Source organism: Pseudorca crassidens, chromosome 10 (genome assembly GCF_039906515.1).
Source record: "Pseudorca crassidens isolate mPseCra1 chromosome 10, mPseCra1.hap1, whole genome shotgun sequence".
NCBI lineage: Eukaryota > Metazoa > Chordata > Mammalia > Artiodactyla > Delphinidae > Pseudorca > Pseudorca crassidens.
The window spans coordinates 46,239,413-46,255,934 of record NC_090305.1 but is presented as its reverse complement, the minus strand read 5'-3'; the positions used below and the strand labels follow the sequence as shown (position 1 = coordinate 46,255,934).

The 16,522-nt window shown below is 38.8% G+C and overlaps 1 protein-coding gene across 4 annotated transcripts in view; it reads right to left on the bottom strand.

The window, feature by feature from the left end:
• The window catches only part of KHDRBS2 (KH RNA binding domain containing, signal transduction associated 2), a 739,251-nt gene extending 725,858 nt beyond the window's left edge, over window positions 1–13,393 (bottom strand). For all 4 annotated transcript variants that reach the window (XR_010946892.1, XM_067753529.1, XM_067753530.1 and 1 more), the window contains exon 1: window positions 13,221–13,393. Coding sequence is in view for 3 of the 4 variants with exons in the window: in XM_067753529.1 (XP_067609630.1) it covers window positions 13,221–13,311 (91 nt within the window). In the remaining variant the exon portion in view is untranslated. The remainder of the gene's footprint in view (window positions 1–13,220) is intronic.
• Window positions 13,394–16,522: the final 3,129 nt, after the last annotated feature.

The window sequence follows — 16,522 nt, the reverse complement described above, 5'->3', positions numbered from 1 at the left end:
AACTTACTTTGCTAGTGAGGACAGGGCAATAGTTCAAATTTTACTAGATATCACTACTGCTGAGTAGCAGCAAGTACCTTACTTCTTTATTGAAAGAATGCTATCCTTGTCATAGTCAGTAAACTTCAAGGCCTCTGGGATGGCTAGTCTCCTCCTCAGTTACAGTAAGAAAGTGTATTCATAATGTTCTTAAAAGATTATGTTCTAAATTCTGAGGAAATGGCAAAAAATTCATATAGCTATATATAATTTTAAAGCACAGTCCAAAAACATGTCATGCTTAATCATTCTAAGGCAGCCATTGTTCCCTTCGTATTGGAACAAACATACTGAGGGACAATATTGCAGACAGTTCACATATACTTAGACACTATGATCTTTATTTATCTATATTTTATGTGCTTAAACACTATACTATGTCTTTTAACACTTTAAACGTGATAATGAGCAAAAAGTATATATTTTCAGTAAATGATACTGAATATTTAAATCTTAAAAAAAAATAAGAACTTTGACCCTATCTTGACACCATATACAAAAATTACCTCTAGATGTGTCATAAACCTATACTTAAAAGCTAAAACCATAAAGCCTCTAGAAAAAAATATTGAGAAGACCCTTTGTGACTTTGAGGTAGGCAAAGATTTCCTAGGGAGGACACAACACTAAAGTATAAGAAAAAAAAAACAATGAATTAGACTTCAGAAAAAAATTAACTTCTGCTCTTCAAAAGACACTTAAGAAAATTAAAAGCCAAGCCGCATATTGGGAGAAAATATTTGCAGTATGTATATTTCACAAAGGATGCAAATCCAGAATATACAAATTACTCCACCAACAATAAAAAGACCAACAATCCAATTAAAAGTTCGTCAACATTCTAACCAATTGTTTCAAGTAAGATAACAGATACAAATGGCCAAAAAGTATTTGAAAACATGTTCAACATCATTAATCATCAAGGAATTGAATATTAAAAGGGGAAAGGGGGGGATAAAATAGGAGTTTGGGATTAACATATACACACTACTATGTATGAAATAGATAACCAACAAGGACCTATTGTATAGCGCAGGTAACTATACTCAGTATCTTGTAATAACCTATAATAGAAAAAAAATCAAAAAAACATATAAAAATAACTGAATCACTTTGCTGTACATCAGAAACTAACACAACATTGTAAATCAACTATACCTCAATAAAAAATAAAATTTTAAAAAGATTCAAACAAACAAACAAACAAAAACTACAATAAGTTACCACTTGAAATACTAGAATAGCTGTTGTTAAGACTGAGAACTTCAGGTACTGGCAAGCAAGTAGAACAACCAGAGTTTTCATACAATGTTGGTGAGAGATAAAACAGTGCAACCACTTTAGGAAATTATTTTGCAATCCCATATAATATAAATAAGGTTTACCATATATACACATACACACACATTCTAAGACCCAGCAATTCTGTTTTATGTAAAGAGAATGCATGTCCACAAAAATCTTGCACATGAACATTCATAGCAACCTATTCATAATAAGCATAATAAGCTATCCCTGAAAACAGCCCACATGCCCATTCACAAGAGACTGGATAATCAAATTGTGAGATATTGATACAATGGAACATTACTCAGCAAGGAAAAATAAACTATTGATAAATGTAGGAACATGGATAACTTTCAAGACTATGTTGAACTTAAGAAGGAGGAAGAGTGCATACTCTTTGAGCTTCTGAGTCTTTCCTAATCCCGCATCTATCGTATGCACCTACTTTTTTCTTTGAGGGTTCTTAGGACTTGTGGTCACATGTGACTTTGTTGACCACTGACACCTTCTTGATACATTTTCCCCATGAGTTTGTGATTCTACAGTCAATGTAGAAATTTACTGCCTCCATTCTGATCAGTGATCCACAGTGAGCATGAGATTGGCACCAGAATGTGCTGGACATTTAGATCCTTTAAGCTTGTATTATGAGCATTTCTCCGCACTAAGTGACATTATAGTGTGAAAAGATGTATGTATTATCTTTCCAAGATTTGTTTTGGCACTGGAGGAAATATTAACTATGTTGGATCTGAAAGAAGACATTTGCATATGCAAAACTTTATTTATTTTAAGGTTAAGCATTACTTCATGAAACATTTATTTGTGTGTGTGTGTGTGTGTGTGTGTGTGTGTGTGTGTGTGTGTGTGTGTATGTGGTATTTCTTACCCTGGAATGTGATAAAAATTATTTGAGAGCTACTGTTATAATAGAAAGAACACAGTAGGTGATGTCAAAACACTAGTGTTTGAATCCTAGATCTGCCATTTGGCTGCTTTGTGACTCTGGGCCAATTTCTAAATCTGTTTGAGCCTTTGCTTCCTCATCTATGATACAGGCTCTTGTCAACTATACCACGGATCAATCATCAATCATCTCGTAATCCTCTGCAAGTTTACCTGCAGTATTTATCCAACAGCAGAAATCAATGAAGATTCTTTTCTTTACTCCACTTTTTTTTAAAAAAATAATTGAGGCAAATCTTATGAATAGTGAAATGCAGTTTTTAGGTTTACAATTTGATGAGTTGTGATAACTGTATAGGCTGTATATGCAGGGCTCTTGACAAGAATAGAGAACATTTCCATCAGCCCAGAGACTCTCCTTATACAGCTTTACCATGACTCTGCATTCCTTTGGCAACCACTATTCTGATTTCTATCATCATAAATCACTTCTTTCTTCAACTTTATATAAATGTTCTTTTAGACTGTGCAGTTTTTACAGTCGACAAGTCCAAACTTCTTAACGTAGTTTACAAGACATGTGTGATAAACCACTCTCTTTAGACCCACTTTTCTACATGCTTTCTCTTTTACTGTATTTTCCAAGCATATTTAATCTGTTTGGTTCCTGGACCCATTTCCAACGACCCCTTTCTTGTGCTTCAGATGACAGTTGCAAGTCCAGGCTGTTACCTGTACTTCTAACCTACTGGTTGTAAACCAGAGGTTTCCAGGGTCCCCCCTCTCCTTGGGGACAATTAATTTGCTAGAGAAGCTCACAGAACTCAGAGAAGCATCTTACTTACTAGAACATCTGTTTATTACAGAGTGATACACTCAGGAACAGCCAGGTGGAAGAGATGCACAGAGCAGGTGTGGAAAAGAGCGCAGAGCTTCCAAGCCTTTTCGGAGCTCAGCATTCTCCCCAGATCTCCATGTGCTACCAATCTGGAAGAAATCTGAATCCAGTCCTTCTATGTTATTATCAAGGTTTCATTACATAGGCATGATTGATTAAATCACTGGTGACTGGCAACTGATTCAAGCTCTAGCCCCTCTCCCCAAAGGTCTGGGGGGTGGGAAGGAGAGGTAGGACTGAAAGTTCCCACCCTCTGATTACCAGTTGGGTTCCCTGGCAACCAGCCCCTATCTTTAAGTTACCTAGGGGCTTTTCAAAAAGTCACCTTATTTACATTACAAAAGACACCTTTACATCTCTCTTCACTTAGGAAATTCCAAGAGTTTTAGGAGCTCTGGCCAGAAACAGGTAAGATGATCAAATATATATATATTTTTGTAAATCATAATGTCACACCTAACTTCTACCTATTCAAAAAAATGTTCTCTTTCTTTTCAGGCTTTGGAGATGTTCGCTGTATCTATGTATCATTCTCCCATATTATAACTCCTTCTTCACTGAATCTCCACCATATCCTACTTCTGTGTTAGATCTCAACTAACATGGCCCTTCCCACTGAGGCCGCCCATGATCTCTGTGGGCTCCTAAAGCATCATCTATTTGCCTTGTCATTGCACTTCTCAGATCCTATGGAGATTGCGTATTTAATTGCCTGTAACTCTGTCCTCTCCTCCACCTAAAAGCAGGTCTCAGATAGTAATACAGAATACAGATAATAGCAACCAATTGGACCAAGTCTGTACTGTTTCTCATTTATCACCTGTTTTGTATATGCTTACACACACACACACACACACACACACACACACACACACACACAGTCTGCTCATTTTACTCAAAGAGAAACCATTTGGCTTATTGTACTTCATTCCAAATACTTATCATCTCATCTAATTCCATTAAATGGCTTTTAATTATCATAATTCTTTCTTCTACCAGATTTTCCTTATATGGATATGATATAATTTCCAATCTTTCACTAATTTCAGAATACTAGCTTACTACAGAGTCATCTATCCTCATGAAGTCCATTCGAAAACAACTGCATATAACAAATTGCCATCTGCCTCAGCACATCAAATGACTTTCATCTTCACAGAATTCCTTAAAGGCCCCCTCTTGCACCAGATCTTAGATGGATTAAAAGGCAGCTTCTAGTTTTTGGCTTCTAAGAAGAAAAACAGACTATATGGAGATATGGATGATACTTAATTTAACACTCACATTTACATGCCTAAATATACAGTAAGAACTGTATTCTGTTATGTATTCATGTTACTGTTTTCATTTTATAGTCTTCTTTTATACAATGAGTATATTGCTACATGTAAATCAAATTTCTAAAAATCAAATTCCTTAAATTTCCTAAAGGAAATTATTTTAAAGGAAACAAATTCTCTAGTAACAGATATTTAACTCTCCTAAAAGTTTTTCAAAGCAAGATCTTGGTATTTCCTTAAACCAGTCATATTCTGCAATACTGTTTAGTGTTTCAATGTTTAATGGTTGCTTTTTGAGACTTTCACATTATAGTTAGACATTTACTTAACCTCTGATTTATTACTTAAAAAATCCAAATGGATTAGGCTATCCTCTAATCTGAATCTTTATCTTTCCCATAATATAAGGACAATATTACCTGCCTTTTTGGATATAATGTAAGGACATGACCCACAGTATATGTTCAAGAAAAGTAGCTATTACTCTAGTCATCCCTTTCTTCTCAAAATGTACAGATTTCTTCTCCTTCAGCCTCTACTGAGTTTCCGTCACCGAGGCTCTGTCTCCTGAGTTGCATCAGGGTCTATCATTTTCTGACATACAATGAACCTGCTAAAAATAGCTATACTCGAGAGAAAACATGTTCATTCTGCTTTTCTATTAGAAGGTAAAATCTAATCTTCAATGTTTTGAAGGAAATGGACATCAATTGTGCCATTCCTGATAAAAGTGTAATAACACAGACCAATCTGTTTCAAAGTAATTAAATCCTAAAGCCTCATTACCTATAGATAACATTTGTATCAGGCCATGCTGGTGAAATGGGTTCTCAGTTTCTGACCACATGTGAACTCTGCTCAACTCCCAAATTATAAACAAAACTGACACTCCCTCAAGACACAAGAGAGGACCTATGGTTGTTCTTCCTTCCTAGAAGAATTTGGCAAATATAAGCAGTTCTCTTAAAAAAAAAACATGGAAAGAAAAAGTCTCAGCAAATCACACAAAGGTCTCCAATCCCTCTTTTGGATCCAAGAAAAGAAAAAAAAGTGTTCTCCTGCTCTTTACCATCTCACAACTAAACTCCCTCAGAAACAACAGTCAATGTAAGACACTGAAAATGTAGGCTCCCTTGATAATCCTTAACCCAATTCTGTACTAAGGTAAATTTCCCATTTATAAATGTATTTGCCTTTTATATACTATACTTATTTAAAGACACTGGGGAAGAATTCATCCAATACTTGCATTCAGGAACATATTTAAGAAGTGAATGATGACCACCACGCTGATCTCCTCAAAGTACTTTGCATGTTAATATCTGAACTTCCTGCAAAGCCTGCCTGAAGCAGTGTCTCCCACGGGAGACAGGATGCTGTAACCAGTACACCTGTCTCTGGGTAAGAAAGCCTGGGTTTCAGCTTTATAATTTATTTGCTGTGTGATCTGAGATAAATTAACTTCTCTAATTCTTAATTTTTCTCATTTGTAAAACAGGGTAATGCTAGTAACTATCTCATAGGATTGGCGAGTGGATGCATTGTGGTAGGTGTGTCAGCATCCAGTACACTGCGTGACAAGGAGTATCTCCTCACCAATGCTGACAGAGTGACCACGAGAATGAAGAACTACAATCACGGTGACCTCCTTGGAATCTCTGTGACACCAGCAGTCTGTAAACCCCAGCAGCTCTTACCATGCACTGTTATTTATATCTTATGTATACTGTTAAAAACTAATAAATTAAACATCTGATACCTCTTCATATACCAATAACACATACTGAGGACCGGTGTTACCAACTCACATTCAAGGGCACATGCAATCACATAGTCAAGGATCACTGAGTCCTTGCCCCACAGAACTCATCCCCCAAACTGTAGCTAAACTACAAGTTCATCTATAGTAAAGGACCGAAAACTTTGTCATTCAGGTGTTCTTGAATGTTTATTCTCTCTCTCTACCGCAAAAATTTTTTGGAAGTAGTGCTCCTGAGGGTAAGGTAAGCAATGGAGGATACGCTACAAATGATTTGCTTCCCAAAACAGTTAAAAATATTTGTGCAACAAGATACTTGGCTGTGACTTCTCAACTTTTTGACAAATAAAACATGCGGTTATTTCAGAACTCTCCTCTGGAGAAAATGAAGAAGTCATATAACACGGGTATCTGCTAACATTCCTTTGGGAGATCAGCTATTAACCAGTACTCTATTATTTTTAAAAAATATATATTTCTATATCATACTTATTTTACTGAAATTCACCATTTCTGTAAGAAAAGGATCATATTACAATCTATTAATATATTAAGCCTTACACTGTTTATAGCTTTAAAGAACCAACTGGTGTCAGGATATAATTCCGATTAAGCTACATTTCTTATAATCTGTATTCAGACAAGAAAAGGGATCAAATCAAATGTTCAAAAAATAAGGACATAGGAAAGGCTGGTGATACTAGAGTCATCTCCAAGGGTTTCTAAAAACCATCTCTAAAACTTCCCTCCTTCTGCAGCTGCCATGAGAACACAGAGCTCCAATCTAGATTGTATACTTAATAGAAACCAAAAATTTTGATCAGATATTGTGTTCATTATCCAGATGGATTTATCCTGGTCATGCTCATTCTTACATAATTAATGAAATATTAATGTACAAGACTGAACCTGCCTTCAAAAGAAAATCTTATAAAGAAATAAATTAAAACACAAATGAATGGAGACTGGATATTATATATAAAATAAACACAGAAGACTTTGCAGAAGGGGGCAGGAAGAAGGCAGGCTGGCTGGGTACCATGTGACTCAGGCAGTGGTTTTGCTAGTTTTTCTTGTGTTTCATATATGCCAAAGTGGCAGCTGGAAAGGTTGGAAACCCAGGAACATTAACAGAAGGAGACCAAAAAAAGGCTCAAGCAAAGCCTGCTCTCTCCGGCCACAGGACTAGAAAGAGGGCAACCTTGCAAGACAGAAAACTTTTAGACAACAAACATCCTTCCCCAGCCAAACAACACAGAAAACAAAACAAAACCCAAAAACCGGTGTCTCAGGCTCACCCCCATCAAGAAAAATTAAATAGGGAGGCTGGGCGTCCAGCCTCCCTCCACTGTGAAGGGGCACTCCTTCTCTCTGGGGGGAGGCAGGGGGACTGAATAGGCAACAGCACTTCCGTACCACCAGCAGTGGGGACAGAGGCTACGTGGAGACCCGGATGTCCACCCCCAGGAGCAGGACCAATGCATCCTTCCCCGTCCAAGCCGGGGGTGTCAGAGAATCTTTCACTCCTGCTGGAATTCCTCCCCACCCCTCTCGGTGTCACTAAAGACCACACGGGAACAGCAAAAAGGGGCTCCCTCCCTCCCCTAGGCACCTGGGGAAGCCTGGACTCTCCCTGCCCCAGAAGCATCCAGGCAGGCAGCATCCCCTCCCTCTGCTGGCCTGCTGTCAGAGATGGCCTGCCTATGACAATAGCATTTAAAGGTGTGACATGGTCACACTCTGATCTTGAATGAACCACTCTTGACAGGGTGTGTGTGTTGGGGTGGGGAGGAGAGAGAGGGAGGATGGTGAGCCCTGGTAAGAGAGACAGAAGAGAAAAACCAACAGTGTGTAGTGCTTGTAAACCAAGGGAGAAGCCAAGAAATTGGGAGAAGAACAATAGTGGAAAGTGCAGCCAAGTGCCCTGATGAGAGGTCAGACACATTTTACTGGATTGGGCAATTAGATGATTCTCACTGGAGCCTCTGGTTTCAAGACAATGATGAGGACTGCAGCGAGATGGAGGACCTGTGAAAGGTAAACTGAGAAAGTAAGCAGCTGTATGGACTCATGTCATCAGAAACTTGAAGGAAACAAAGGAGAAAAATTGTCAAGAGAGGTTATTTTTATTACTTTCAGCAAGTGAAACAAGTATTCTATTTTTTTTAAGTGATTCCGATTGAATCATGTTTATAGGCTGCTCCAAGGAAAGCTGGGGATGAAGACGTTGGAACTACTGAAGAAAGGATATAATAGGCCAGACCTGGAGGGGATGATGGGTGCTGGGATTAAGGATGCTGTGAACAAGTCAGCCTTGAACAAAAAAATTAATTTCACCTTCTGGGAATGAAAGGAGTATGAAATTTTTTAAGTGGTAGGAGGCTGAAGAACTTCGGAAGACAGAAATCCACTTCCCTTGAGGAAAAGGAGAATGCAGCCAGCTGCCCAGAGTGATGAACATGTGGCCTGATGAGGAGGCCAAGCAGGTGCAGAATGAGCCTCGAGAGATCCAGGTCCTGGGCTAACCAGGCTCAAGTCAGACACGGGCAAGCGACCACTGATGGAGGGAACACGATATTTTAAAATCTCTCGTTGGAATCATCTTTTATAAGATAATCTATTTCATAATTTGGTGTATGAGTTCAAATTTCACTCAGCAGTGATTCAGAGAGTTAAGACAGTGCTCATTTTATTACAAAATCAAGCTTCAAGTTGAGGTCAAGTCCACAATGCCATTAAAACATTAAGGAAAACCTTAAACACATCATCTTATATTTGTAGAATTTCTGCTTATGTTTTTGTTTTAGTTGTACAAATATTCCTATTTTAAAATACAGCTTACATAGTCACAAACAGCATTTTTTAACATTAAAAGAACTCTGGCTGGTGGATATTCGTTTTGCTGTTTTACAGGTGAAGAAACTGAGAATCAGAAAGGAAATAAATGAAATATCCTTTATTTCACAGTTGGCAGGGGTGTCAACACTCCATCCCAAGTGTTTTGTTTGCTAAAGCAGAATTTCTCCACTATATGATAAATGTGTTTTAACTGCAGATCAAAGATACCTTTAACTTAGTTTTTTTTTGCCAATTTTTATTTTTATTTAAGAAACATAAATAAGGTTATCCCAAATTTATTGGGAGAGAAAAGAGATTACATCAATCAAAGGAAAAGTCACATGAATACTATTTTTTATCAGAAGTTGGTTTTAGAAATTATACCAATACCTTTCTTTAACTTAAGAACTCACCATGTTTTATGGAAAATATTTCAAGGAACACATTCTGAGTTTAAAAATGATCCTTACTGAAAATCTAAATGTAGTTGAATCACTACAAGTCAGCATTTGTGATAAATTATTAATCCATGTTCCTCTCATTCATCCACACCTGCAAACAGGCCAATTCTAGATGGAAGGGCAAGCTTTTCACCAAAATTTGAAAAAAGCACCCAGAGTTTTTTAAAAATCACTTGAACTGTTGGGATATTTGGCAATATTTGACTTCATCATATGATGAGTCAACCAAAACAATGATGAACCTACCAATATTTGTGAATAATTCAGGTTAGGAAATCTTGCCAGCCAGAGAACTCAAAACACTCTCAATTGGACAAGAATTTATTAATCCTCCTAAAGGTATGGAATTGCCATAACTGAATCTATAAATTTGAACAGATCTATGTCTGTCAGCAGACAGGCAGGCTTTACTGCAAACAAGAATATTTCCATGCATATACATTTTTAGCTCCCAAGCCTTGAGAATGGTTCAGTAAATGTAAATCTGTCCCCAGTACCCAAAATAATGTTTATGCTTCAAATTGCATTATAATGCAATAAATGTATTATTAATCATTAAACTAAGAAGGAATGAAAAAAGCTTCCAAAATATTTAGCCACTGATTTTGGTATTCTGAATACACAAACACCACTCCTTTGCACCAGCAGTAGTCCCAGACTTCATTAGAATTACAAAGAAATCTAGTCCAACTCCTCAATTTGAGAGACTGGTTCAGGGAAGGGAAATTTACAAGATTCAGTTTAGGCAAAAGTGGAATTAAAATCCAGGTATCTGGATTCACAGTTTAGTGCACTTCCCAGCAGTATCACAGATATAAATAACCTCGTCTAATTTCATCTGGCAAGCAAATTCAGAGGCTGAGTGGAACTTCAAGAATCATGCTGAATTTGCTGTTTTATCATACTCCAAAGCACCTTCCATACAAATAGGTAATTAAACAATATTATCATCACAGAAGAAAATTCTTTTAACTGCTCAAACATATTATACTATTCAAACCATATTATTCAAGATTTTTCTAAGTAACAACACAATACATAAAATGTTTGGGCTCTTCCTTTAACTTTCTCAGAATCATTCCTACTGAAAGTACACAGCAGGAACAAGTGAAATAACAAACTACAACAAAAATAACAAAATAACCAACAAACTAGCACTTTTAACCCTATGGCCTTCTATTCTAAGTGAAGTAGTCACAATTGAGCACTGATTTGCATCTACCACCAATCAAAAAATCAAAATAAATCACTGTGAAAGCTCATTGGTTTACATCACTGCCCTTGTATGTATTAGCTTCCAGAAAATCATTCCGAAGAACTGAATCATCTGGATCATTTTTATTACTCACTCAGTCTTGAGACGGTCTGCACAGTGCTGGCTGAAATGTACTTCACTGAGCACCTTCTTTCCAAATGAACATCTGTGTCAGGTTTATTTATAGCCGCTGCCTTCAATCAGTACATTTCCAGGGATGAGAAATAAAATTATCTCAACAACACTCTCCTATAGATATCCGAAACAAGACTTAAGAATCTAGGCAGATGGCCTTTGAAAAGATAATGACAGATCTATAATGTAAAATGTATGTTAAGGTTTATTAGAGATTCAAAAGGACACTCTTCAATAAGCACACATAAAGAGCCTCAGGTACAATTAGAGAATTTAAGTCTTGTGTCTCTTTTGGCCTATCTCTTTATATACTCAAGATTATTATCATCACCTCCTCCATCCTCTTTTCCTCATTATGTTTCCTCTGAAATTTGGACACCTCTCTCTGTTTCTTACTTAGATGTTTTTCTCTCTATTTAGGAGCTTTTTCCTCCTAATTCTTCACAAAAGCAGAACATGCTTCCCCCTACTGGGAAAAAATTAAATTACAAAGTACATAGGAACATGTTCCTAAGTATCAAGAAACGAAGTTCCTGAGAAAAATAAAATGTTAAGGAACCAGGTGCACAGCCTTCTCTGACTGTTTTATCAGCGGCAGAAATACTTGCACTCTCTATTTAGGGCTCCTCACACGCATTGCTGTAGTTTGGCAGTTTTCAGTACGCTAACTCTCATTAATGACTGATGAATTAATCAAGTCTGCTGTCCCCAAAAGAAGTCCAATTAGCAGGTCTGAGAAAATGATCAATTTGTAACTTTTTTCCATTTTAAAGCATTATCAGCTAAATGAAGACACTTCTGGAAAATATATTGAAGTAAATGATTTAAGAAGACTTTTAACTGCATTTTTAATCATTTTGAACAATCTTAATCATTTACCCATTAATTTACAATATTTCTATTATTTTTATGTAGTTATCTTTATTTTTTAATAGAGTAGAGGGAGAGTTTAATTTTTTAATTGACTTTCATTTTCAACTTTAGGTTCTATTTATTTCTTTTCATACAGTAACCAAGAAAGTAGTAAGCATGATTGCATTTTCTGTCCTAAATCCTCCATAAAACCAAACTTGTTCCTTGAAAAACAGTTTAGTTGTTTCACACATTCAATATTTCGATTATAAAGCTTTTCTTAATTACTTAGTATACAAAATAGAAAAAACACCTGACACTTTATTGTTGTAAATAATAATCCATCAACAAAACATTTAAATAAACCTAATGACTATTTGACTCATACATGGAGGATTAGAATTTTTCCTTCTATGTACAACTAAATCTTGAAAAAGAAAACATTTCCTTTAATGCTTAAGGGCTGAGGAAGAGAAAGTTTTAACTTTTAGTTTTACCATAGGTAAGTTCATAAGAACCTAAGCTACAAAACTGCACTGTAGTCAATTTGATGATGAAGCAGTTTATTATTAATGAGGCATTCATCAAGAAAAAAAAATCTGGAGTTGTTTTTAAAAAGACAGGTGTAGACTGCTACAGATATCTTGAGTACCTTTAGCAGTTAGACGGCATTATTTCAAGATAAATGAAGTAATTTGGTTAATATTTCTGTCATACAAAAGTTCATGTTCGTGTGTGTGTGTGTGTGTGTGTGTGTGTGTGTGTGTGTGTTTAAACGACCTTTCAAAAGAACGCAAAAGACGACATTTCTGTTCCTCTGGGAATGAAATCTCTTTTAACATTACAGGTACACAAAAGAAAATGCACACTTGGTAAAACAGTTGATCAATTGTGGAGCGTTCCCAGAGATCAGCATCTCCCAGAGCACGCAATCATCACACTTCAAATAAACTGATAAGCACTTTAGCCTCTTCCACGTTCACAAACATTGAAGAACACGCAGAATTTAATCTAGGTTAATTCTGACTTTCCATAGGAAAGACTGTAATTAGACTAAAGAACATCAAAATCGCTTCCCAAGCAGAAGAGAAAGAAAAGAAAGAAAGAAAGAAAGAAAGAAAGGAAGAAAGAAAGACTGATTTGTAGCTAAGAAGCTGTTAAAACACTACATTCATCACCATTCACTCGAAATTGATTTCCCTTCCCTCTGCGGAGTGAAAATATCCCCGTGGACCGCGTAGCTCCTCACTTCTCTCCATCAAAGATCCTAACAGGGCACGTCTCCACCGCCACAGATCTCGCAGCTCCGGGCTCCCCAAATTCAGCTGCGGAGGGAGGGAGGGAGGGAGCATCCGCCGCCCGAGGACCTGCTCTGTCCGCAGCTCTGGGTCGAGCACCTTAGGGGACAGTCTCCGCGAAGGAGACGGGCGTCCTCCCCAACTCCGCTCCCCGAACCCCGCCGCGGTGACAGGGGCCAGCTGTCTGTTTCCACCTGGGGAGCAAGTCCTACCTTCGGCTAGCAGGCGCGAGGCGTGCACAAAAGATGGATCCAGGCTATCTTTTTCTGCCATCAGCTCAGGCAAGTATTTCTCCTCTTTCATAGCGCGGACTTCGGACCGACCCCGGCCAGGCGCAGGGCTCCGCGCGCTCGGACGTAGGTCGCCGGCACCCTGCTCGCCCGCCTCCCGCCTCCCGCCTCCCGCCTCCCGCCTCCCGCCTCCCGCTTCCCGCCTCCCGCCGCCGCGGCTCGGGGTCTGGCGCCCTCTCCGGTCCCGCGCCGCGCCCGCCCCCGCCGTCGGGCTACGCGGCCCCGCGCCTCCCGACCCGTCCTGCCTCAGTCCCTCGCTCGCGCCCAGCCCGCCTCGTACCAGCAGCCTGAACAGGAGAGGAGGGCACAGGGCGCGTCCCGCCTCCGCCCAACGCTGATTGGAGAGGGTGTCGCGAGAGGCGGGGTCCCGCGAGGCCGCGGGCCCTTACTGGACCTCGCCGCAAGTCGGGTCGCCTGAGTGGCAGGACGCGGCAGGAGAGGGGAGGGCAGCGCGGAAGGTGCAAGCGCTTTCTTCTCGCAGCCAGAGCCCGCCCTGGTTATTAGGCATGCCTAGTTGTGTGGAGCCCTCCTTACTGCTGAGGTGCCGAGAGAGAGCGGGAAAAGCACCGGTTGAACAGAGAAGCTGGGGTCCATGACGGGACGGCAGATGGTGATGAGGAGGGCGCGCGGAGGGAATGGGAGAGCACTCGGGAAAGCCTCGGGAAGGTAGATGGGGCTTTACCTGCGTCGCTAAGGCACAGGTGTCTCCTCTCCGTCCTGCAGCTCTTACGCACTCCAGTGTGCAGGAATCAGCTGTGCACCCGGCCTGGAAATATAATGAAGACTGCATGTGATCGGCGGCTGGTATTTCCAATGAGCCTGACCTACATCGCAGAGACGCAGTAGAATGTTCATTGATAAACAAATAAAGCGGCTCCCGAGCTATATTCTTGCACAGCAACACGCCTCCCCTGTGCAATCATTGGGGTATTGACATAGTTCTGGTTGTCCTCCATCCATGCCTCCTCCCCCAAACTGGGAGGTGGCTGAATTTTAAAACTAAAAAGCAACATAATCAGTAAGTTTGTGAAGGAATTAGGAAAATATGTGGAAGAAGGAAGAGACTAGGAAACAGGTAACTACGGTTGCTCCAATCTCCCCCTTTCTCCTTTATTTAGTTTTTTTTTTTTAACATCTTTATTGGAGTATAATTGCTTTACAATGGTGTGTTAGTTTCTGCTTTATAACAAAGTGAATCAGTTATACATATACATATGTTCCCATATCTCTTCCCTCTTGCGTCTCCCTCCCTCCCATCCTCCCTATCCCACCCCTCTAGGTGGTCAAAAACCACCTAGCTGATCTCCCTGTGCTATGCGGCTGCTTCGCACTAGCTATCTATTTTACGTTTGGTATTGTATATATGTCCATGCCACTCTCTCACTTTGTCACAGCTTATCCTTCCCCCTCCCCATATCGTGAAGTCCATGCTCTAGTATAGTAGGTCTGTCTTTATTCCCGTCTTACCCCTAGGTTGTTCATGACCTTCTTTTTTTTTTTTCCTTAGATTCCATATATATGTGTTAGCATATGGTATTTGTTTTTCTCTTTCTGACTTACTTCACTCTGTATGACAGTCTCTAGGTCCATCCACCTCACTACAAATAACTCAATTTCATTTCATTTTATGGCTGAGTAATATTCCATTGTATATATGTGCCACATTTTCTTTACCCATTCATCTGTGGATGAACACTTAGGTTGCTTCCATGTCCCAGCTAATGTAAATACAGCTGCAATGAACATTTTGGTGCATAACTCTTTTTGAATTATGGTTTTCTCAGGGTATATGCCCAGTAGTGGGATTGCTGGGTAATATGCTAGTTCTATTTTTAGTTTTTTAAGGAACCTCCATACTGTTCTCCATAGTGGCTCTATCAATTTACATTCCCACCAACACTGCAAGCATGCTCCCTTAGCTCCACACCATCTCCAGCATTTATTGCTTCTAGATTTTTTGATGATGGCCATTCTGACTGGTGGGAGATGATACCTCATTGTAGCTTTGATTTGCATTTCTCTAATGATTAATGATGTTGAGCATTCTTTCATGTGTTTGTTGGCAATCTGTATATCTTCTTTGGAGAAATGTCTATTTAGATCCTCTGCCCATTTCTGGATTGGGTTGTTTCTTTTTTTGTTATTGAGCTGCATGAGCTGTTTGTAAATTTTGGAGATTAATCCTTTGTCAGTTGCTTCATTTGCAAATATTTTCTCCCATTCTGAGGGTTGTCTTTTTGTCTTGTTTATGGTTTCCTTTGCTGTGCAAAAGCTTTGAAGTTTCATTAGGTCCCATTTGTTTATTTTTGTTTTTATTTCCATTTCTCAAGGAGGTGGGTCAAAAAGGATCTTGCTGTGATTTATGTCATAGATTGTTCTGCCTATGTTTTCCTCCAAGAGTTTGATACTTTCTGACCTTACACTTAGGTCTTTAATCCATTTTGAGTTTATTTTTGTGTATGGTGTTAGGGAGTGTTCTAATTTCATACTTTTACATGTACCTGTCTTGTTTTCCCAGCACCACTTATTGAAGAGGCTGTCTTTTCTCCACTGTATATTCTTCCTTCCTTTATCAAAGATAAGGTAACCATATGTGTGTGGGTTTATCTCTGGGCTTTCTATCCTGTTCCATTGATCTGTATATTTGTTTTTCTACCAGTACCATACTGTCTTGATGACGGTAGCTTTGTAGTATATTCTGAAGCCAGGGAGCCTGATTCCTCCAGCTCCACTTTTCATTCTCAAGATTGCTTTGGCTATTAGGGGTCTTTTGTGTTTCCATACAAATTGTGAAGTTTTTTGTTCTAGTTCTGTGAAAAATGCCAGTGGTAGTTTGATAGTGATTGCATTGAATCTGTAGATTGCTTTGAGTACTATAGTCATTTTCACAATGTTGATTCTTCCAGTCCAAGAATATCATATATCTCTCCATCTCTTTGTGTCATCTTTAATTTCTTTCATCAGTGTCTTATAATTTTCTGCATACAGGTCTTTTGTCTCCTTAGGTAGGTTTATTCCTAGATATTTTATTCTTTTTGTTGCAGTGTAAATGGGAGTGTTTTCTTAATTTCACTTTCAGATTTTTCATCATTAGTGTATAAGTATGCCAGAGATTTTTGTGTATTAATTTTGTATCCTGCTACTTTACCAAATTCATTGATTAGCTCTAGTAGTTTGCTGGTAGCATCCTTAGGATTCTTTATCTATAGTATCATGTCATCTGC